The sequence below is a fragment of the Falco naumanni genome, chromosome 8, assembly GCF_017639655.2.
Source record: "Falco naumanni isolate bFalNau1 chromosome 8, bFalNau1.pat, whole genome shotgun sequence".
Lineage (NCBI taxonomy): Eukaryota > Metazoa > Chordata > Aves > Falconiformes > Falconidae > Falco > Falco naumanni.
The window spans coordinates 49,108,539-49,131,812 of record NC_054061.1 but is presented as its reverse complement, the minus strand read 5'-3'; the positions used below and the strand labels follow the sequence as shown (position 1 = coordinate 49,131,812).

The 23,274-nt window shown below is 42.0% G+C and overlaps 1 protein-coding gene across 1 annotated transcript in view; it reads right to left on the bottom strand.

Annotated features, from left to right (window-relative positions):
* The window catches only part of PPP1R1C (protein phosphatase 1 regulatory inhibitor subunit 1C), a 53,406-nt gene extending 34,156 nt beyond the window's left edge, over positions 1–19,250 (bottom strand). The window contains exons 1-2 of the mRNA XM_040603803.1: positions 18,700–19,250; positions 16,565–16,625 (exon numbers count right to left, since the gene is read on the bottom strand). Coding sequence (XP_040459737.1) covers positions 16,565–16,625; positions 18,700–18,948 — 310 coding nt within the window. The 5' untranslated portion in view covers positions 18,949–19,250. The remainder of the gene's footprint in view (positions 1–16,564; positions 16,626–18,699) is intronic.
* Positions 19,251–23,274: the final 4,024 nt, after the last annotated feature.

The window sequence follows — 23,274 nt, the reverse complement described above, 5'->3', positions numbered from 1 at the left end:
TTTATGACGAGAATGGAAGGCATAAGGAAAGAAAGAACATCATCAGCTACTGCAAATCAGACACATCCAGTGATGGAATTCAAACAAGCCACGCATTTCCCAGCCTTAAATCCCTCTCAGATCCATTGACAATTATAAGTTGAATTTCTTTACTGAGCTCTTTGAGCATAAATTCCTCTTGAGTAGTGTCAGGAAAAAATCATAAACTAAATCACAAAGATCAGACTTTGATATCACTTAGTTTACACAAGAGAATGAAACCCTGGTTTCTCAGCATCATTTAGTTCCCACTGACTACTGTGCAGTCAGGATTCTGCTCACAAAAAAAAATAATCATAGTTATACAGAATGAGACATTTCCTTATCATGTTTATAACTAGGCAATTATATCATGGAGAATGTGAATTCAAGTCATCAGTCATTTCTCTCTTACATGAAACAAAACCCAAGCTTTCAGTAGATAACTTGTCTCTACAGGTTTGCCCTCTTTTTGGGGTCAGGAGGGAAGGAGACTTTACTGATGCTCTATTTCCCCTCTCACAAATCACAACATTGCTCACAGAACACGATACAGCTGTATTATATTCTAAATCTCAACATAGGGGTTTTTTTTCTCCAGTTTAATGTTCTTTGCTGCTCTAACTGGCTAACAGGAATCTAATTACTCAAGTAAGCTCTTGACAGTTTTTGTGTTTTTGTTTTGAAGTGGTATAATAGAAATCATTTGAAGAGCTGAGAAGAGATTTGTACATACCCAAGTTACTGGAAAGTTGAGGTATGTAAAAATCGGATTAGAGCTCTGTTTAGAGATTTTTTTGCACCTGTGCTGAGGAAAAATTAGTTGAGGGCTTTCCCCTGTGCTGGATGAATAACGTCTGAGGATAGTGTGACCCTGACCTCATGTAGGCTGGAGCAGCACCTGGCAAAATAAACAGGGTTTCAGGCCTTAGTCAGTGTCATCAGGAAGAGAAACAGTCCATGTTCATCAATGAAAGGTTCAGCCTAAAGGGTATTTCCATCTGTCCAGATATGCACACAGACCTTCTCAAATTAAGCCTTACTTCTTTAAGGAGAGACACTTTTGAAAGCCCACCTACCTGCACAGAGCCCCTTTCAGCAATACAGCTCTGAGCTTAGTCTTTACCCAGGGCAAGATCTCATACGCTCACCAGGAAACCTGCAAGATTTGGCCCGGCTATATTGCTGAAATACAGAGGAAGAACTGCCAAGTGATTTGTCTCCCAAATGCTCTTGTTAGCAGAGCTCTTTTGAAGTTTTTTTAGCCCAGCCATCCAGCCATGCTGATACAACAAGCCAAGCTACCCCAAAGGTGTCATTACGTGAGGTCAGAAAAGACCCAAGCGGAAGGAGGCTGGTTACAGCCAGGATGGCAACCGCTTGGTGCTGCTGATCTCTTTTGCTGAGCATCTCCACTGTTGTGCAGACGGCATGACCGTGCTGGGGGAAGCCTTGTGGTCATTTTAGGGTAAAATCAAAGTTCATCTGCCTCTCTTCTCCCACTGGATAATGTTAATGCACTTGGAGCAGCTAGAAGGGCAAGAGGTGACCTATTTTAAAAGAGGTGGCCTCTGGTATCACCCATGGGATCTGCAGTGGAGTCATCCCGCAAAAGCTTATCTCATCCAGCTAAGTACCCTGCTTTCTTTCCCCCTGGCATGAGCAAATAAAAGCCTTTTCTGTAGGGTTTCAGTCAGGCACTGGAGGAACGGAACAGGTCAGAGAGGCTGGCTTTTACACAAAAGAAACTCAGTAAGAGGCTGGTATAACTGTTGGAGAGAGTTTCTTGGAATTGTACTTGGGAAAAGAAAGCTGAGGAGTTTCAGATTAAAGTCACAAGGGGCTGACAGGGCTTTAGATTTGGTTAGTTTTTGTCATAGTGTCTAAATTTTCCCTTAAAAATAATAAACATAATACCCTTCAGTTGCTCAGATAGCGGAAATAGCCCACAAACCACATGCCTATAACAGGATTTAGGTAAAGAACGATTAAACAAGAATGGTTTGAATCTGAAAGAGATGAGCCTGAAGAGAGACTTTAAGGACACAATGTCACCATCAGTCTGGGGCTTTTTTATAATCCTGACCCCACCACTGAAAAAACAGTGCCCCTGGAGAGAGCAAAGTAGATGCACAGAAGCATGGACCCAGCCTTCCACGTGCAAACTTTAGTGCAGCACACCCCAAGCTAGCTGATGCTGCTATGAAATAGTTCAGCCAGTTTAATTTCATTTCATTAGTTTTGATGAAATATCTCCGTGGCCAAACAGTACTATGCCCATGTGTAAAGCTTTCTCTCCCAAAAATTGTGAAAGAAATGAACCAGTTGCTGACTTCTGATCAATATGTTCAGATGATGATGACATACAGTTGGAAAATGAAAATAATTTTCCTGGCTCTGGCTCTACTTAGCCATCCCCCATGATGAAGAGAAGGGTGCCTCTCTCCGCCTGCTGCAGGGTTGGGGGATGCTCGAGTGCTTTGGCAGCAGGCAGAGCTCTGCTCCCAGCCTTGGTGTGTGCTAACTGTGCAAAAAGGCAGATCACCTGCTTCAAAACCTTACATTTAAACAGCACAGACCCACACAGTTTCAGGAACTAAGAAAAGAAGTGGATAATTTTCCAAATAATTCTTCATTCTCCTGCAACTTAGTGGCGGACAAACCTGAAAATTTCTGAAAAATTTGTTTCAGTCATTTCACATTTTTATTTCTTCATCAGTAAGGATATTTTTAGGTCTACCAGCTTGCCTCACTGGTGTTTGACCATCACTGTTCATATTTGCCATTGGTACTTGTAAAAGCTCATTTAAATCTGATTTAGAAAATGACTGGCATAATGTTATTTGTTTTTTCTGCTATCAAAACTACTTTTTCTTTCCTCCAGAAGACAAGGGAAGATCAAAAAATATTTAACATTTTGCTTTTGCGTGTTCTAACTACGCATTGCCAGATGAGCTAGCATCGCATCATTTTTTACTAAATCACTGCAGCAGGAAAAGGAAAAAAGCCCAAAAAGACAAAAATAGACAATGCTTATGTAGTGAATTATTTTACTTTTGCTTGCTGTTTTTTGTTCGCCTGTATCTCTCAATGAAAATTACAGGTATAGGTATAATAATATTTAATTACAAAAAAATATCCTGGTAAGCCCTCCTGGCAGGAGTATGTTTCTGAAAATCTTCATATTGCAAAAGGACCTCATTAAACTCCAGTATCCCAGCTGCTGCAGTAAACGTAGCTGGAAGGTCTGCTCCCCTCCTTAGTCAAATGCTGACAAGAGAGTGCATACATTGCAGTTCTGCTGCATCTCACACACTAATCAGCATCTAAATTACTGCCTGGCCCTTTAGGGGACACTAATAACAAGGTTTGTATAGGAAGCATTAGTTAAAACATTGAGGAGAGAGGAATTTGCTATATACACAAGCATTTGCATGCTTATTCTATCAGGTGTTTGCAGTTCAGGTGTGTAGCATGGGAGAGGTCCCAGTTACCCTGACAGAACCATCGCCAAGAGATTGCTCATCCCTCTGGCTCAGAGATCATAGAGTAGCTTTTCCCAACTAGCTCCTGAATGTAACCAGCTCTCCGTAGTTCCTTAAAACACCACAGGCTGGATGAATCAGCTGTTTGGAGATTTAAAATTTTCTTTCCAGGTAAATTAGCTTATTTCTGTTTACATAGCTCTGTATTTCCCACCTTCAATATTCCAGTAGCCATTACTAGTCCTGAGAGTAGGGGCAGCAATCCCCTTTGTTAGACCAAATCCTTCCTAAAGGTGCTCAAAGTCAGCCTGTAAATGAAAAGGATGATCATCCTTTTCCTCCCAACATACACAACAGCATCTGATCCAAACAGCATCCATAATCTCTGAACATCATACAGGCACTGTCTAAGGACCCACCTTCAACTACACAGCCATAAGAATATGAAATAAAACCACCTTTCACAAATTACACAGATCAAAATTTCTTTAAAGCATACATTCTGAGACCATGATTTGGTTTGGAAGAAAATGAAGAAATTACAAACCTCAAATGTGAATTCAAATGTGTTTGTTTACATCACATGAATCTCACAAAGGAATTACAGTGCCTGATTCACCACCTTGTTATTCCAGTTTCATGCCAGACGCATGGAAAACAGTCTAGTTCCACTGGCATTAAACTAGATTATAACAGTGATGGATCAGGTCTGCAGCTTTATTGCTGCATGTCATGAATTATTACAACAAGCACAAAAAATCATCCCTCTCATAAGCATTTTGTTTTCAACTTTTCATTCTGCCTTCCTCCTGTTAAATATAAGTATAAAACGAGTTCTAAACGAGTCCCATAAACCAAATATAGCTCTTAAAATATACATTGGAAAATAATTCAAATTTAATTCTTTATTTTCTCTCTTCTTATTAATAAGGACTGAGTTGCCTTTTTTTTTCTTTTGAGCTCTCAGATGAGACATTTTCTGGACCCAATATAAATCTCTTACTAGATTACCAGGAATGACTCCGGGATGAACATTTCATATAACATGCAGCCGACCGGTGTGGACTCATGGCATCAGAACCAGGAGGAACCTCTGGCCGGACCACAGGGCGTCACTGTGTGCAGAAGCTCCAGGTCAGGAACTGCCCCTGTGTTGCTTCAGAGTTGCTCTCTTAAATTAACTCATTCTAAAAGAATACCACGTGGTTACCAGCAAAGCACTGTGTTTCCAGCACAACATAGCCAGGTGAGCTTCACCATAAATCTGCACTGCCGGTCACACTCCCACCTTCTGCAAAAAGTTACTCTGCGGGTTCCCGGCTCAGTTGGGCATTAAGGGGAGCTGTGCAGTGCTCCAGGAAAAATGGGTCCCCCCTGGACGTGGGGGGCTGCTCAGGGCAACTATTGCGGCAAATCTATGGTCTGCATCAGCAAAACAAATCAGACAAACCAGAAGTTTTGAGGGAAGTGAAAGACAGAAAATCATTTCCCCGCTGACTTTATCAGGCCACAAGCAACAGGAAGTTTTGCCATTGGCTTGAAAATCAAGGTTTTATCCTAGATATATAGCATGAGTTTGAGAAAAAAAAAAAAAAAAAAGAAGAGGAAAAAGGCAAACTGCTTTCTCATCTAATTCTCATCTAATGAACTAGTTCTAGAGTTAGTGCAACTGGGAAATAACTTCACCTCTATGTAAACTGGCTTAGTCAGAACTCTTGCTCATTATCTAAACTAAGTAATGACACATTCTTGTGCAATGACATTCACTGCATCTTTGAAAATCCAAGTTAGTTCGTTCCGTTAAGTAAAAGTGAGACAAACCAAAGAAAACTACTGTGATCGGTGATGTGAAATCCTTGTCCTAATGGGAAAGTTGATGGCAATGGCAAACTCAAGTCTCAAAATGTGCAAAGTGAGACTTAAACAATATGTGATCTACATATGACCCTCTTTTATGCACATCTATTTAGGATGACTCAAATCTTTCCTTTAAATTGAGAAGTTCCTTACTGTTGAAGCAAATAATTGTAAACCAGGGTGACACTGATTTCCTGGCACGAGCCAGAAGGGGAACCCGACAGCCAGCATTTTAGGGTGCCCCTGGCGGTGCTGGAGGCCCAAACTGAACCACAAGAAGACCTTGGAAAAACAGACTTTCACAGAGATATGGAAGAACCAAAGGGCAAGGACTGGCAAATAGACCTAAAAGCACAATGTGGTGTCTTGAAGTACCCAACTGTGTAGAAGGAGAGCTCACCTCATTGTAAGGTTACATTGACACCGGGTCTATATAGATGTCAGTAAAGATTACATCTTTGCTGCACGGAGTAAGGGCAGTTTCCACACTCACAGCATAATCCCACCTGGCCTGAAACCTGACAGTGAAAGAAAAGGCTCACACAAAGGCAAGAGTAGGGCAGTGGAGGTAAAGACAGCTTTTGAGAGGTTAGAGGAGGGCCAGAGCTGTTGCGCGACTGCCAGCAAATAAACAGATTCAAAGAGCAGAAAGGTGCCACTGAAATGAATGTGTCCAAGCAAAACATACTGCCAGACTACTAAAGTTTTGCAAATAACGGCTACTGTTTTACCAAATGTTACCAAAGCACAAGCACAAAAACTTCCCAAATAGTTTTGTCCATTTACTTTGTCCATTGACTCAAAGAGTCATTCATAAGAATGTTTTAGTTTGTGAAAAGACTTAATGTGTTCATTAAGTATTTTCAAACACAGAAAGCAGCAAAGTACTTTGAGAAGACAGTTACCTAGAGTTGTGAACTCATCAGTAATACTGAATAGTGATAGTAACGTGTTCTTTGCCAGCTGCTTGCCTGCTTTATATTCAGTCTGTGTTCAAATGACATATTGAAGAGGTGGAAGACTTAAATACAACTGAGGCATAGATGATGAAGAAAAATCCATGGTTACCAGCAATATAATACTAGCTGATTCCCTGATATACATTTAAACCATTTCCTAATAGTTTCATATGCAGGAATCAGTTGTGATGGAAAACGGCTCAGAACTGACCCACCAACGGCGACCTTTGCATGAGAGTTACAGCTGCAATAGCTATCAGGGCAAGCGCTTCCTTTCTCGGCTGCGAGCTGCAGCAGCATTCTAAGCTCTAAAATAAAAACCACCAGCAGCAGCCAAAACTCAGTCAAACATTTCTTAGCATGCTATAGCTCATAAAGCCAGTAAAGAAAAGATCGTAGCTGAACAGTTGTGCATTGTACATTCTGGAAAGTGACATTTGCCAGGGGAGAAGAAAACAAATATAAAACAATAAAATTCTTCCTTACCCAGTGATTATTATTGCTGCCTTTGCAGTTTCCTTCCTTTTGGAATAATACCTCAAGGATTTCAGTAAGAATGTGTTGTAAAGCTAGTCCTGGCCAACTGCTTCTGCTTACTTGTGGTTAGAATGCACATGCATAGGGCTCCTCACATACACGTATCATTTTATGCATGAATCAGGTGAGCTACTAATAATAGTATTTCTCCAGGTTTAAGACCTTTTTTACAAAAAGAAGATGCAAATACCAATTTTGTAAATTCATTATTTGGTTTTCTAAGTTTTCAAAGAGTCAGCAGAATGAGGTTCCATAATCTCGTTCTCACCATCAGCGTGACTAGGTGGGATGGAAAAGACAAGGCAATCGTTGTTAACCCAGGCTAAACCAGCCGTAAATTCCAAAGACATTTTTCAGAATTTCTACTAACCTTACTACACACCAGAGACAGAGGGGACCCTGGGCTTCATTTTATACATCTCCATCTGTGCTGTCACAACCAGAAACACCTCACTGTGATTCCTGTGGCAAGAGCTGTTCCACGCCCTCCTATGGGATACGCTGTACACATTAAAGCCTAAGTCACACACCAGCATCAGCATTTTAGGAGGCTTGAAAGCACATTTCTAAACAATTAGAGCCCTGCTGTCTACTTACTGTATTTCAAAAACAGACAGTAAAACCTAATGTTGATCTGGATGAAAAATTCTGGATTTTTCCTTGAACATCGATTCCTTGAACAGAAAATTCTTTTTTCTCCCCTAGCCCCAAATAGTTTTTTAGTTCATCAGTACAACTCCACTTCAAAGAGAAAAGGTTATCAAATGTCACTCAGCAATACAAACATGTTGCATTCAGAGCAGCTGGGCTTGCAGGTTAAACAGGTCACTGATTCTGCTGCTGTCCTGCAGATCCTAATATAACAGGGAGAAGGTGGAGCAAGTGCTGCAGCTACATGGTAGCAGATCCCAGAGATGCTACTGTTTGGTGGTGGTCGAAGAAAGAGCAGGAAAGGTTCACCCTTATCTTTGCTTTCTGCCACTGCCTGGGAACAGCTATGGCAGGGAACTTCAGAAAGACTTGAAGGGCATAGTATCACCACAAGCCACTGAGTGGTGGAGGCTCCGTGCTGAAATGTTTAGGCTGTCGGGGATGTCTGGGTAACAGGATAAGCAGTTCTGTAGGACGCAATAAAGCTCACTGCTTTACTGAACTTTGTATCTGCCCTGCTGAAGCTCATTTTCTGCCCATTGTGACTCTTCTCTGCTTGTCATATCAGAACGAAGGATGCGGCCCCGGGTGAAAAACACAGCCTTTAAAATGCACATTTGTCCACTTAGTGCTGCTACCTCGGTAAGTGTGGTTTAGCTCCACAAGACAAATAACACCAAGACATTAATTCTCTGTGGTACGTCTGCATCTCAGGTATCCCAGCAAAAACATGAACAAAGAGTGAACATGTAACTGCTTCGTTCTGCTGCTATGATATCCTCCTGATCCTCCAGTAAAGTCATTTGAGAAAAAATACTAGAAGGGGTGATTACAGATACAGACACGAGTAGCATTTTCAGGGGGACAAGGGGAAAACGGAGCTCTTTCCAACAGACACATCGCTTCATTCTACCCTAGAATTGCTTTGGTGACTGTAAAAGGGGCTTGGCTGGCCCAGCTGATCTTGCTTCCACCAGCTGGTGACACAAACAGCTCAGACACACAGGAAAGCAGAGGTAAGCTCTGCACCTCCCTGCACCCCCTGAATTTCTGCAGCCTTGCGTGGCTGGCAAAAACTCCCATGACAGATCGCTTCTGTTCGTTTAGAGTCTCTGCTAGATTTTGGTCCAGGTTCGTTAAACTCCCACTTGCGGTGTATTTTGAAGTGAAGCTTTAACTTCAGTTACTACATATGAAGAGTTAAATTTTGGCTCTGAAAGCTCAATAAATGGGGCTATCTTGATTGATGCTTTAAGTGCAACCCCTTCCCAATATTCTGAACATAATGAGGTTAGTGCTAAAAGCTGGATTCTCTCTCATCTGTCTGCATTATCTATTTATTCCGCACACGTCACCATGGTAAATGAGTGCTGCATTAAGTACTAAATAGGAGAGGTCAGACAAACCCTGTGTTGTTTTTTTCCCTCAGCAAGGCTAAAACATTTATTAATGGCTTTTAGTCTATTACCTGATGTAAAAATAAAAAAAAATAAACCCCCCAGTACCAACACATTATTGAAGTATAATTTAAGCATAATCTCAGAACAAAGTAATTCAACATTCTTATTCAAAACATTTTGTCTTATAATGTTTAAATGGACTTAATTTCTAATAGACTTTAACATTTTTTACCCTTTAAAAAAAACCACTCAAAATACAAGCAGAATGTTTGCCACCAGCTAAACTAGACCTATTTTAATCCAAACTTTTTTTTAAAATGCCACCAACTCCTTAAATTGTATAGTCATGTAGCTATATTAAATTTAGCTTAAGTACTTTGACTGCAAGAAGTAGTTAATTACACCTAGGCATTTAATTTTTCTAAACAGAAAACTCACCAGCTAGTCAGAATTCTCACCAAAACAAACCGTGTGAGGTGTACCAATATTTGTCACAGTGCAAGTATGTTAAGAGTTCCTCTCTAGCAAAATATTAAGCCTTGTGAATGCAATGAAGTTAGAATCTGCCCAACCAACCATCTCGCCAGGCTAGGCAGTGGTGCACACAGCTGTGCTCTGCCCGTGGCACAGGTCTTTGTCATCTTAATAGGCACAGAGGCGATAACAGAGGTAAACATTCCGAAAGCTTATCAGTCCTGATGCTGAATAACCAGGCAGCTGGAGATCGGTAACATGAAGCCATATATATTAAAAATGATTTGCAAATAATCTCCTGGGGTGGAAGAAGGCTGTTTCTATGGTGCTTTTGTGTAAGGAATGAGGAAAACAGATGAAGAGTACAAGGTTCGACTCTAAAAATACCTCCTTCACTTCCAGACAGTTCCATGGACATTGACCCTTCCAGCACCAAGCCAGCAGGAAGCAGGGAGCAGGAGGAACAAGTCATGTCATGGCACACATTAGGAGCTTACCTGCACTGATAAGTACAAAAGTACATCAATTCACCTGATGGGGATTTAAGGCTGGAACAAAAAAAAATGGATTAATGTAATTTCACCCATACTGGGAGTGAGTAAAACTTTTTTTTTTTTTTTGGCTTCATGTCCTCTCGGCTGCCCTGCTTCTCTGATCTAGGCCAGAAATCTGCATCCTGGTTGTGAACATCCAACCTCTATTTCCAGCCTGCTGGGCTGGCTCAGGCCTCTCCATGGAGCACAGCTTTCGCAGGCGGCTCGCATCCTGCACCCCTCCCTCGCACAGCGGGAAGGCAGGCTCTGGTGAACGGGAGGGACTCGGTCTTGTTTTGACTGAATTTACTCACTTCAGCCAACTAGACCATAGTCAGCAGAAGCAACCAAGCTCATAGGGGCTATGCATCATGTAAAACGTACCTATGTAGGCAATATTAAACATCGAAAACAAAGGAAGAACGGATAACAATAAACATGAAAAATGAGGTAAAATAAGTGAATTTTGACCAGAACATGCACACCACCTTTTTGTCTTGGCTTTCTCTGAGCCATTTTCAGACCATTCTTGTTAAAGCATTACTTAGTGACTAAAGAGATAGTCCAGGCTCCACTTGGGCACTGTGTGAAACAGTATGTGTTTCCTACTGTTTCACACCATGTGTTTTACACAATGACTAAAATGTTCCCAGGGAATGTTTCTATTTGTGAACTAATGTGTTCGTGATCTCAAAGAACAGCAAAAATGCATCAGGCTCCTTTGGCGATAACCTTGGCTCTAAGCGCAGCAGTGCCCGCTCGGCCTCGGGCTTGCTGTCTTTACTGTACTGCAGGAAGCAATGGCAGCTCTCTTAGGAGGTGATGACAATGACACATAAAATCCTCACCCTCTCATGAAAATGGAGCATTTTCATGAAAGAGTCTAAGGAAAACTTTTTTCTGTTTGTTTTTAAATTCATTGCTTCTGTTTGGAGCCTCTGAGCTGTTGCTTCTGGGCTGCATTAAAAACAGTTCAGGCACAGTTTCCTGACTTTTCTCTTTGTTTTTCTTCTTTTTTTTTTTAAGTCCCTGAACTTTTCTTTTTATTTTCATGGATCAGATCACGGAGTCTTTAGTCATGTTGCATATGTGTGATGAACTTATGCTGAGGCTTGTCCCAGGGACTTCTGAGAGCCTGAACTGCAGAGTAAATTCAAAGTAACCCAAATGAAAGAGCATCCGAGCATAGTGTATATGGATAAGAAAAAAGGGGTGTAGTTTGCCATTGAACGTTTGCAGTCACACATCAGCCTGCAAACGGCAGGATACTCACAAGCACAGACATTGTCATCTCTGTTCTGGAATCCCTATCACTTGTCAGGTCCTATGCAATGTTTGGTTTATATAGGTCATTGTTTCACTGTGTCAGATGGCCCTCTCCAGCACAGGCCAACAGAACACTAAGGTCCTTGCTGACCTGATGAACACTGCGTGACCTCTGAGCATCCTGGTGCCATTGGTGACATACACTGAGCTGTGCCGGTCCTGTGGTGTGAGGAGACACAAATCTTTTTCATAGCTTATTGCCATACCGCCACAAACCCCTAGACTGAAATGAAAACAGACAGCATACTGCAATGTTATTCACATTTAGCATATAGAAAGGCCAACTAGTTTGACCAAAAAAAAATAATACAGTTAATGACAGTTTTTATTAATGTGCTGCTTTTCTGAATGCTTTATTACTGCATTAGAAGCCTAAATTTGCAATTGAAAACAGCTGCTATTTGGCTTACTCACTTTCTATTTCCTGAACTAAAGTAAGCACTATGTTCTACCAGAATCTCAAGCTTTTGAAAAACATACTGGTTTTCATGAACTGTGAGACCAAGAGTTCTCTGCTGATTCAAGTTTCAGTGAGACTTTTGCCTGAGAAAGTATAGCAGAATTGCCTGAAAATGCCCAGGAACAGCCGCCTCCTACTTAGCGGGTCTTTTTTGATCTCAGTTCATTTTACATTGAGGAAAAAAAATCCATGATCATCAGATGTAACACAAAGAAATCCATTCACCTGGAAGCATCACCTAACAACTATTAGTCACAACCACTAATGCTGGGTAGATCATACTGCATTTATCTCTGCAAGGATGTAGTGTTGGTATAGTTTGCATCATCAGAAAAGCACATCTATACGAGATTTATTGTGTGGAGAAATTCTGGGAGTGTTAGAACCAATTTAGCATAAAATGCCTAACCTGCTTCGGGTTGTCATGGGGTTGCCACAGGTGTAAGGACAGTTTTGCCTCCCACCACCCATCTGGCAGCGATGTTTGCTACTGCACTAAACATTGGGGCTGCTCCTGAGGCACCTCAGCAGACCTCTGGGGAAGTGGCAGTAAGCTGAAAGGCATGAATCCCTCCTCGGGCCAGAGAAAATCAGTTGGGAACAAGATGGAAAAACTGCTAATGCCCAAAGACAAGCTGCAAGCAAGTTCCTTGTCTGGAGACAGGTACAGCTTGCTTATCTTCAAGTTAAGATTTCCAGCCTTTAGAAAACTCAGATGTACTGAGTTGTACTTGGCATATATATTTTATATTGCTTTTTCAGTGAAAATATACCCTTTCTGCTTTGAAATGAGATTTGCAAAATACAAAAAGACAGCTCTGGAGAAGAGTTATCAACCAGCTGCTATATTTTTCTTATTCCCAAACACCCAGTAACATTTACATTACAAGCAAGGAAGCCAGAACAGGCAACTGAGCAGAAAGGAGAGCTGGAAACAGCAAATACATAGAAAGTTCAGAAATGCAGGAGTTTGTCCTAATGTTTACCCATATTTTAATGCTTCAAGAAGACTGAACACTTCAACACAAGTTGAGCAGCCAGGCTGTTTGATGTTGTGTTGGCTCTGTGACAAAGCCAGTCCACCCAAGAACGCTGGCATTGTGTTCTGATCAAAGCGAGCCCTAATGGCATTAAACCTGAGTTGTGGTCTGACATATTTTCCTCTCTCAACTGTCACCTCTCTGCATTGCCACCAGCTTTTTCTTGAGCTCTTGCGGCATGATATTCTGCTAGTTTAAAGCATGGCCAGATTTTCATTTCAGATTATAAGAACTGATTTTTATATATATACTGCTGTGCTTGGTAAGGAGACGGGAGGTTGTGATTATTATGGCAGTGCAGAAAAGTTTGTTTTCAGGATATGGTGATACCTGGTTTTTGTTGACTTTAGTGATATTGCAAGAGAAAAAGGAAGCAGGAGAGCTTTAGCCATTTTTGGATTAAGCCCTGTGCAGCATAATAGTTAAATGTGTCTTTAAAACTAAGCATATGCTTATGTTCCTTTTATAAAGGACAGACACAGAGCAACTGTGGCTATAGCAGGATACAAGTGGGTTACCCCAGCAATCCCATGTGCAGGCATCCTGCACAGGATGAGGTGCTGCACATCTCTGTAGTTCCATCCACTAATATTTGTCTTTGCTTTCACAGATAGTAAAAGAGTCTTATAATTTCAAATAAAAGTAAAACTGATTAAATATTATGAAAAATGCTCAGAAAATATAGCTCCATTGATGACAACTGAAGCACAACAGTGTTAAGTAACTTCATAACTTAAGTCTCAATTTGCTAGCTCTAGCTTCTCTGCTCAGATGTGACATAACCCATCAAAGAGCACTGACAGAAAGAGTTAAGGATTTATTCATTGCTACATTTCTTCACAAGCTCATATTGTCCACTGCAACCACTGTTGCTGCTGCAATTCAAATTTTTCTTTTGTTGACTTTGATTGCAATTATATATGATGCCAATCAGAGTGAACACGATAAAACACTCCAGTCAAGATATTACAGGCTGGATATTACCTCCTGCAGTCACATCTACTGCCTAGCTTTAAATCACTTAGTGTGGTCTAGCACCATTGTCTTGGAAGCAATGAAGCCAGGCAGATTCTTGTTACAGTTTTTGAGTCGCTGTCATTAGTTTAAAATTATTTAGCCTTAGTAGATACTACATCTTTGTTTTACAGCATAGTGGACCAGACCTAAATCAGTGATGACAGATGCCTGTCAAAGCTGTAGTAGACATCAGGGATGGATGAGAAGACTTAGAAGAAAACAACTATTTTAGATCTTTGCCCAGCACAACTCAAACTAAAATTATTATGAAGTCCTGAAATGTCCAAACACATTTTACTGCCTTCTGGTTTCCAGATGGTTCTGCATCCAGAACACCAGAATACCACAAAAATGCTGCTTTTCCCCTGCTGCAATCAGAAGCAGCTGCAACAGAAGGCTATAGAGAAGTCTGATTCTTAGCAAATGCCCCTCTCTGGTTTTCAAAATAAAAGAAGTTTAGATAATTTGAGTAAACTTTGCACAGGCATCCAAACATTTATAATTGCATTAGGACACACATTTCAAACCCTTGGAAGCATACCCTTCACTAGCTCTTTGCTCCTAAAGAGGAGGGAATTTGAGGACTCCAGTGGGTAAAATTCAAGAGACAGGACTCTGGTTTAGCTCCCCGTTGATCTTGAGAATCACACTTCTAAAGCAATTTGTTGGAGTGTCAAGTTAGCACACTTACTATTATTATTATTATTTTCTTGACTGCAACCATATGCAGTGATGCATTTAACATTTTTGGAGACAAACTGTTATTCAGCATTCTTTTCCAAACCCAACAACTGACCAGCATTTTGGGGTTTAATCAGCAAGGCATCAAGAGCCCCTAGGATTAGCTGACTCTGAAAGCTGAAGGTGTACAATTGTTTCAGAAGCTGAACAGCACCTTGCAACGTCAAGACCATAAGACATTTTTTTACTGTTTGTACTTGCATTGTAAAGCTCTTGTCTGCCTTTCCAGTTAGGCTTTGCAGTCCTTGTATTCAGCCAGTTTACACAGCTACATGTGCACACCCTGTTCAGAACGCTTGCCCATATCAAACATGCCATATGGAAATGTACAGGCACATGCTCATGCATAAACCACATGGTGAACTGCAGGAAAATGAAGGTGCTTTTAAAGTTTTTATTTTTGTCTGAGTTCATATAAAATTAGAAAACAAGACAAGATTATAATTTAACCAAAGAATACCTTCACTGATACTAGTTCCCAGTATCTAGTAAAAGGGGAAGATATCTACACAAATAAATATAAATAAGTGAAGAGGGTGAATACTAACTCTTGGGCTTATGTGGAAGTTGTCCAATAGGTGCAGCATCCTGACTCATAATAAAAATGATTTATTTAAAGATTTATTATGAACATTGCAGGAAAGGAGATAACAGACATGTACCACTTTGTTTACAGTAAAATTTCCTGCAAATTAAAGAGTTCTTATTCTCTGCTTGGTTTTGATTTGGTACTGTAGCAAGTACGTGTTTATAAAAGGAAATATGACAGTACGAAGTGTACAAAGTGACTTGCAGAAGAGATTAACAGTCAAGGTGAATTTGCTTTAAATTAAGCCCTAGCAACACCGACACTGTAGATCTCATCAAGGTAAGGAAAGTCGGTCTAAGGCAGATGTTTTGTGCACCGTTACTGACAGCTGAACTGCTCCCTACAATTCAGGCCAGAAAGCTACTCTCCAGACTGGGGGTGGTGGTAGCCCTGCAGCAAACGCCTGGGTCACTCTCAGGGTCAACAAATACAACCTGACAAATACAACCTGAGATATATGCCATGCTTGTACCTCCCTAACCTGCGTGCTGTGCTGCAATGATCTCAACCCCAAGAGCAGGGCTCTCTAAACTCTTCTTTCTGCACATTCTGAGAAACTTCAGCTGCTGGTGATGTTAATCAGAGCTGGAGACCACCAGCAACCTGCAGTAAGTGGGGATCCTAACAGAGCTAAGGTGGTTTTATTCTACTGAGAGGCCAGCGCATACAGGAATGACCTCAGAGACACATCAGTGAGCAAAAGACTGAACTGCTTTTAAAAAAAGATTGAGGTGATGAAGAGATAAGGCAGGAAAAAAATGTTGCAGAGCACTACAAAAGAAAAGTTTGATATTACGTAGGTAGTGTGTTCCAAAGGGATTATGTCTTGATGTCTTTTTCCTGTAATCCATCCTTGCTGAACTTTTTTTTGCTTATAATACTCCCTGAACAGCTTACTAAAGAGTCCTTCTGAAGTCACATTTATGTGACAAAGTATGTTGCAACCTGAAATCATCCCACCCCCACAGAAAATCTTATGGGAGGAGTCTCGGTTGAAGATAATGTATTCACAGTCGAAAAGGAATAATGAAAACAGGCATCAGATCTTTCATCAGAAAACCAGAAAACAACCTGTTTTGCAGAAGCAGTTCCCTTAGCTGCATTAGCCTTGGAGCCACCACATACCGCTAGAGACTGGAGAACCAAGACTAGGACTTCATGGACCTCCAAAGTATCCACCCAGGGAAAGAAAATGTTTGTGGATGGAAGTGCTGGATCTGGGTCATATTAATTCTCCTTATGCATATGACAGAAGATTTATGTGGAGGGTAAAATCCTGAAATTATTAACATTATCTGGAGGCTATGAGTTACACATATCCATGGGGTTTATTCCAAACAGTTCTAAGATCCATTATTTGGTATTCAGTGCTATGAAATTAATACTGGATTTTTAAAATCATGTAGTTAATAAAACCAATTTGCAGAGAATCCTGTGTATACAAGTTCAACAATTTACAAGGTATGTTGGCACTGACCTGGAGGCACGTGTTCATTCATGATGACGAGTGATGCTGGTGTAGGCCTTCTTTTCCTGATCTGTAACAGGTATAAAGCAAGGAGAGTCATTAGGGTCCATCAACCTCCCCTCACACAAAGCAAAGCAAAAAATCCATCTGGAGTTCTCCTGAGTATATAGACCAGACACAGTTAAAACAGCAAATATTTAAAGAACAGCAGCATGTCACAGTCCTACTGAGTGCTCATCTGGTCTGACAGTGATCAGGGCCATGCTGCTGCTTGTGCAGAGAAAACAAAGGTATGAGGGAGAGGGACAGATTTCCAAAATACCTTTAGGATTTGCAATCATCTTGAATAAGTTTTTGGACATTAGTATTGCTCTTTAACTAAAGAAAACCAATACTTAAGACTTTCAAAATAATGTTTTCAAAGAGCGCTATACAACAGAACTTTACATTTCAATATATAAACCTGAATTTTATGCAATTCTTATTCAGAGTTTATTTGGTTAACTACTTTTGTTCCACGAACAGTGGTTAACTCCATGATATTGGACTACCCGCCTATAATGCACACATTTGCTTTGAAAGCTTTGCATTGTTTCACTAAAGCCTCCAGATTATTGATAGTCCACTGAATTTAAGACAAGGACCAAGAGTATTTAAGCTAGAAACCATTCTTACATGAAATCTCAGTGTCAGTGTGTTTGTTCTTTTTTAGCTGCTGAGCCAACATCTGTATTTAGCTGGGTTCAAATTTTGCTTTCAGAGGCGTAAGTGGAAAATTACATCATCGGGGTTAATGGGTTTATTCCAGATTAGCATAGCTGACAGCAAAATTTACTACTTTAATTTCAACACACACCCTCAATGAAACCATAGAGCACTTGGAATTAAATTCACAACACAAAAAGAAAGCACTGCCTATAAATTCTGGACAGATTTTGGGCCACAGCATTTCAAAAGCCATGGGAATTCCAGGAGATCCTAATCCTATGGTCCTCATAGATTTCAGAAAAATGTCAGAACATGTCCTGCTTGAATTCATTGCAGGACTGTTCCATAAGGTACAGACATCTCACAGCTCAGAAGCACCTATGGACAAAATGAAGACCCACAACAATTGTCTCCTGAACCCTTCTAGTATTTCTTCGTTCAGTGGTCACTCACAACTCATCATTTTCTGGCAAAGGTGGCTGCCTTTTAAGAGACACGACATCAGAATATTCTGGAAACCAGATACCTGTCCTAAAGGTGCAAATAGTTTCGTAGCTAATGGCACGGAACTGTCAAGGTTATAATATTCCCCTGGTATCATCTCAACCTAGACTTACCAAAATAGAAGTAAATGTCAAGAAGGACTTGCACTGAGAGAGCTATACTGGGTCACCTAAATAGGATTTATCCAGCTTGTCTCATAAGATCCCCTGTGTCCTTCTTTACGCACATCTACACTATCTGCACATAGTAGTAAGTATCTTTTCCTCCTTAGATGTCTGTATTGCTATATATATATTATATGTACGTGTATGTTTTGGGAGCGAGCCAAAACCTAAATTAGCACAGACAAAATTCCAATGCAGACATAAGTCAGGCATATTTCTTCATGTATATATTTTTCAAGTATGTAAAACACTGTAACAATGACATAAAGAAAGCTGTATAAAAATCACGAGAAATACAGGAGGTAACTGAAGAAATAACTACTGTGGAAAAAATAACTCATATTTTCTCATGTTAAAATGAATAGTAAATAAACTGTCTTCTGTGCAATCTTTCCATTAGGTACCTATTACCAGCTTCACGTTTTGCTTTATGTGCACGTAATGTACTTTAGTTGATTTGTTGAGAATGTGTATTCATGTGAAGTGTACGTATTACTGTACGAGTCCAGTTCTAGAAAAGGCACAATAAATATATACTGAATAAACCTACCCAAGGTAAGGATGCTTTATTCTGGCCAGAGGACATATCCTCCTCCCTCTTTGGGTGTATCCAAACATCGCTATAACGTCCAGAGCATTTAATCTACAGTTACACTCATATAAGTTAGGAAAGCATTCAGGCCACAAGTATTACCTGCTCTTGCCCCACACCTTGCCCCCATTCCCACCCCACTCCCTCAAAATGGTGAAAACCCCCATCTTCCTTACCTGCTCAGCTGCCTCGGGATCTATTTGACTCTGAAACAGTGGCACAGCAAACTGTATTTTTTTAGGGCTGTTGGGCTCCATCGCGATTCCGAGGTGAGTCAGGGGAGAGAGGAGGCTGGAGCCTGCGAGTCGGTGCGCGCCTCTCCCCGGCGCCCTGCCCGCGGCCAGGCTGAGCGCTCCCCGGAGCAGCCGTACCTCCCGACCGAGCACAGGAATCTGCGTGAGCCCAGCGACTCCCTTATTCCACATCCACGGAGATGCTGCTGGCTTGGCTATTTTTTCTTTTTCCCCCCCCTCTCCCCTCTCTTCTGCAGCCCTTCAGATCCTCTCAGCACAAAGCTGAAAGGAACAATAAGCTAATTGTGTACCGGTTCATTTCTACATATGCCAAGCGTTCACTCAGAAGCTAATTGAAAATGCAATACTAGCATTGCATGGCCTGGAGCCCTGGGATTTGAAAAAGAGGATCTCTCCACCGTACATTACTATCTGGCTGCTCAGAAGTGCAATGCAAGCTCCCTCTGAGTATTGCTGATGGGCTTTTAATTATTGATGAACACAAATCAGGAAGTTTTCAGATTTTGGGGGTGGAGGTAGCAGGAGGGGTGGATGCAATAATTCCATCTCTGTTAGAGTGTGCCAGAACCGCTCTCCTCTTCTCACGTATCAAACGATTACCTTTGCTCTATCAAATCCTTTTCTAAACCTCTTCCAGGAAGATTTTTGATGATGATGCTACACAGATGCCTACACTTTCATGAAGCTTATTTGGTGTGCTAAGTGCGTTTGCACCTTAGGCTGAGTTTGCAGATTTAGACTGGGATTTCTTCCGGTGGGCTCCATCTTACATGACTTCAGATACTGAGAACACCCACGCTTCAGCTGGCTACCTGGGCTCCCTCAGGCTAGGACAGCAAAGGGCATTTCACCCCGTCCTAGTTAAGCGGAACATGGTGTTTGCTGGAGATGACATTTTCTCTCCGTTAACCCTAGATGAAGTAAAGATGACTCCTACACTAGTTACCTCACCTTTACATGGCTAAAATTTAGAGGGCACAATCCTACTTCGGGGTACAAAACCCATGCCTTCTCTCAAGACCAGGGAAAGAATTTGGTCAATCATACCAATAGTACCCTTTGGTGAATGTAATTGCTTTTCACTTTTCATTTCACTTTAATTCAAAGGAAGTGTATGAAATGATACACAGCACCCATGGACCGAAGGCGCACCTTTGCTCAGGGCAGCCAGCCACAGCCAGGCAGCACGGCAGAGCTCCTGCGACAAAGCTGCGGTTGGTGCCGGAGCCGCGTCCCGGTGGGAAGGTGCCCTGGAGCCAGATCAAAGCGCTACGCTGAAAGCTTCACTCCGAAGCCCGAGAGCACCGCGCCAGCCTCTGGTTACACGCCAAGCCAGAAGGGAAGGAAGGGAGAACGAGGTACAGCGGGAAAACCCGGGCTGGCCCATCCCCCCCAATCAGCGTTACCTGGGGTGAGGCTTCCTGCTGAGGGAAGGTGCATGTTGGTCGGGGTCTTGGAGGGCCCACGGACTCTCTCAGCAGGGGAGAGGACACAGCCAGCCAGAACGGAGAGCAAACAGGTCATGGAGAGGAGCAACAGCTTGGGGCTGCCTCTGGCAGACTGCAGGAAAGAGGCAGAGAAGCGGCTGGATTCAGAGCTGGGGCTGGACATCACCAACACTCAGAAGAATCTGAAAACGCATTTCTTGCCCAGGCCACTGAAAACACTACAGATTTTCACAGTTCGTCACAGGTTTCTTCAGAGTCAGTGAGTATTTTCCCACCCGTGCCAGCAGAGGAGGCTGGGAAGGAGCAAGGATCGTGGTTAGGAACAACTCACAAGGCACAGCAGAATAAACCAGCAAGTCACGGGTGGGAACTTTGTTCAGCTTTGGTTTACAGGAATGAAAACTGTTAACACATTGTCAGAATGCCAGGGTATTTCTGAGCAGAGGCAAGCACACTAGCTAGCTGGTTTATGAAGAACCTGATCATGCCCAGGAGGCGAGCATACACTAAGAGTTAAAGTCCCAGTTGACTCTGATCAAAACTCCCAGCGAGGGCTGAAATTTCTCTCCTGGTCCAAATCAAACCTACTGACCAGAGTGGTTTCCAGCTGACAACTAGTAGCTGGCAATTTTCCTGTTAGATTTTCTGTGATAGTTTAGGTAGCATTAACTTGGAATTGTAGAACCACAGAAGAGTCCCTCTTGGAGGGGACTTCTGGAGTTACGTGGTCCCACCTGCCGCTCAAAGCAGAGCCTGAGACCAGGTTATCCTGAGCCTGTCAGGCCGAGTCCTGAATATTTTCAGTGCTAAGGCGATATGCTGTTTCATTTACCACAACAGATAAAAGAGACGCACCGAATAGTGATGTTCAGCATTTCATACGACCATTTTTAAGCCTTGACTGTTGCTACAAAGATGAATCATAAGTTGCTTTACAGACTTCCACCGACAATTACAGCCAGAGTGCAACTGCAGCAGTGCCACCAGTACAACCAAGAGTCTAAGACACTAAAGTAAGAGGCACACGTCACCTTCACCAAGGACAATCAGAGAGCTGTTTTCAGGACAGTCTAATTATCCAATTTCACAAGTCCTTCATGAACAGACATGCCATCAACTTCGATGACAGCTTCAGACATAGCAGGTATACACAGGGATACACCTGGTGGGAGGACATACACAGGGATCTGAAGTCGTGGCTTTTCTCTGATCAATTTTCACACTTGAAAGAAAATAATTTTTGTTTTCTCTGTCTCAGGTAACATGAGAAAAATGTTCTCCAGCTGCTTTGCTGTTACATATATCACTAAATAATGTATTTAAAATATTTGATTTCTCTAGATAAAACTGCTTGCCTTAAAATATCTATTATAGCTGTCTATGGAACTTCAAGTATTTAATTACGCTACAATTACAGTGTATGTTACTGTATTACAGGAGCTATAATTCTCATTACAAAGGCTTAAAATTTCTTCAGTTAATGATAAAGTCAGTTGAAAAAACATTCAGACAGTGAAAGAATATTAAAACATTAAATGCTCAAAGGATTACAGAGGTGAGTTTCAGCTCTAGGTTGCTGGACATTGCTGGCTAAAGGAATTACGTCTCAACAATCATATGAAGAAACAAACCAACAAAACCACTTCTTGGCAGGTTCAGAAGGGAGCCAGACAACAGGACAGGACAAGACACAAAGACAAATCCTTAATGGGGCTGCCATGCCTCCGAGAGAGGCCCACCAGAGATGCGATGTGGAGATACCTGCCCCTGCAGCTGTCCTCCCTGTGCCTATTTGGAGCTGGCTGCCCAGCAATCTTCACAGGCACCATAACAATAAACGTATTTTCAAAATAGTATGAGGCATATTACAGAGAGCACTCAGATATAGTATTTCAGGATTACTACATCAGCTCGCTCTTACACCTAATTTGCAGCACTAGATGTCTCTGGGCAAAGTGTGCTTGCATTTTCTATAGACTGCATCATAGTCTGGGGAAGAGCTGAAATGCATTTAAGTACTGCCAAATCCTTTTAGCTCATCTTCTGTTTTTAGTGCACTCCCCACAATGTTTTAAATTCCTTCATGATTCAGCTAAAACTATCATGGAAGAAAAAATAATAACAACTGTCCAAGATCTTTCCTTCCTATGTCATTCATTAGGTTCTGGTATGAAGCACCATCTTTTAATGTCTTACCATAGTGATGAGCTACCAGAGTACTCACGGCACAGCTGCTGCTTGAGATATTTTCCCTGTTGTGTTAGGAGAGGTTTATGGTTTTTTCCCAGCCAAAGACAAGTCTGCCGTGAAAGGGTCTCTGCGCTGCATTCTCCCTGCACAGTTTCTGTTGCAGCTGTGATCTGCCTCAGCTTCTCTGCTGTGGTCAGGGGCTACTGCAGCATCAGCCTGGAGAGGAGAGAGCTCGAGCTGGCTGTAAAGCCAACCTGCTTAAGGCTCTGGCTTCTAGTTCCACCAGTGCAGATGCAGGGAAGCACTCAGTTAGTTCTCTCACCCACCAGGCTGCCTTTGCAGAGCGAGAACTCGGCTTGGAAATGGCACTTCTTCCAGCGCGTCTCAGGACAGAACTTTAATCCCCACTGTAGCTACTGATAGGTGAGATTCTTTGCAAAGATGTGTTGATCCGTGCTTTCCTCGGGCTCTCTGGCTGGGACCTGTCCTCACGCCAGCACCTCCCCAGCACCCTGCTGGGCAGCCCCAACATGCCGGAGGAGACACGCCGCAGAGCACAGCACACCGCTCCCTGGCTGCTGCCCGCTGGCCTCCTGCTACAGCCAGAGGGGACTTCAGCATGCCCTTTCCTTCTGCCCTTTCCTAATGAACTGACAAGCTGCCTTTTTCTGGAGAAGCATCAGTTTCACAGCTCGGAGTGTTGGTCATGGGCAGAAGGGAGGCAGAAAGCATAAACACTGGACGTGGTCTTTGCCGGGCACACCGTACGTGTTCATCGACAGGTTTTTCTCTTGGGGCTCTACACTGAGCATTGCTCATAGATGTTACAATAAGACGCAAGCCTTTCGGGAATAAACAA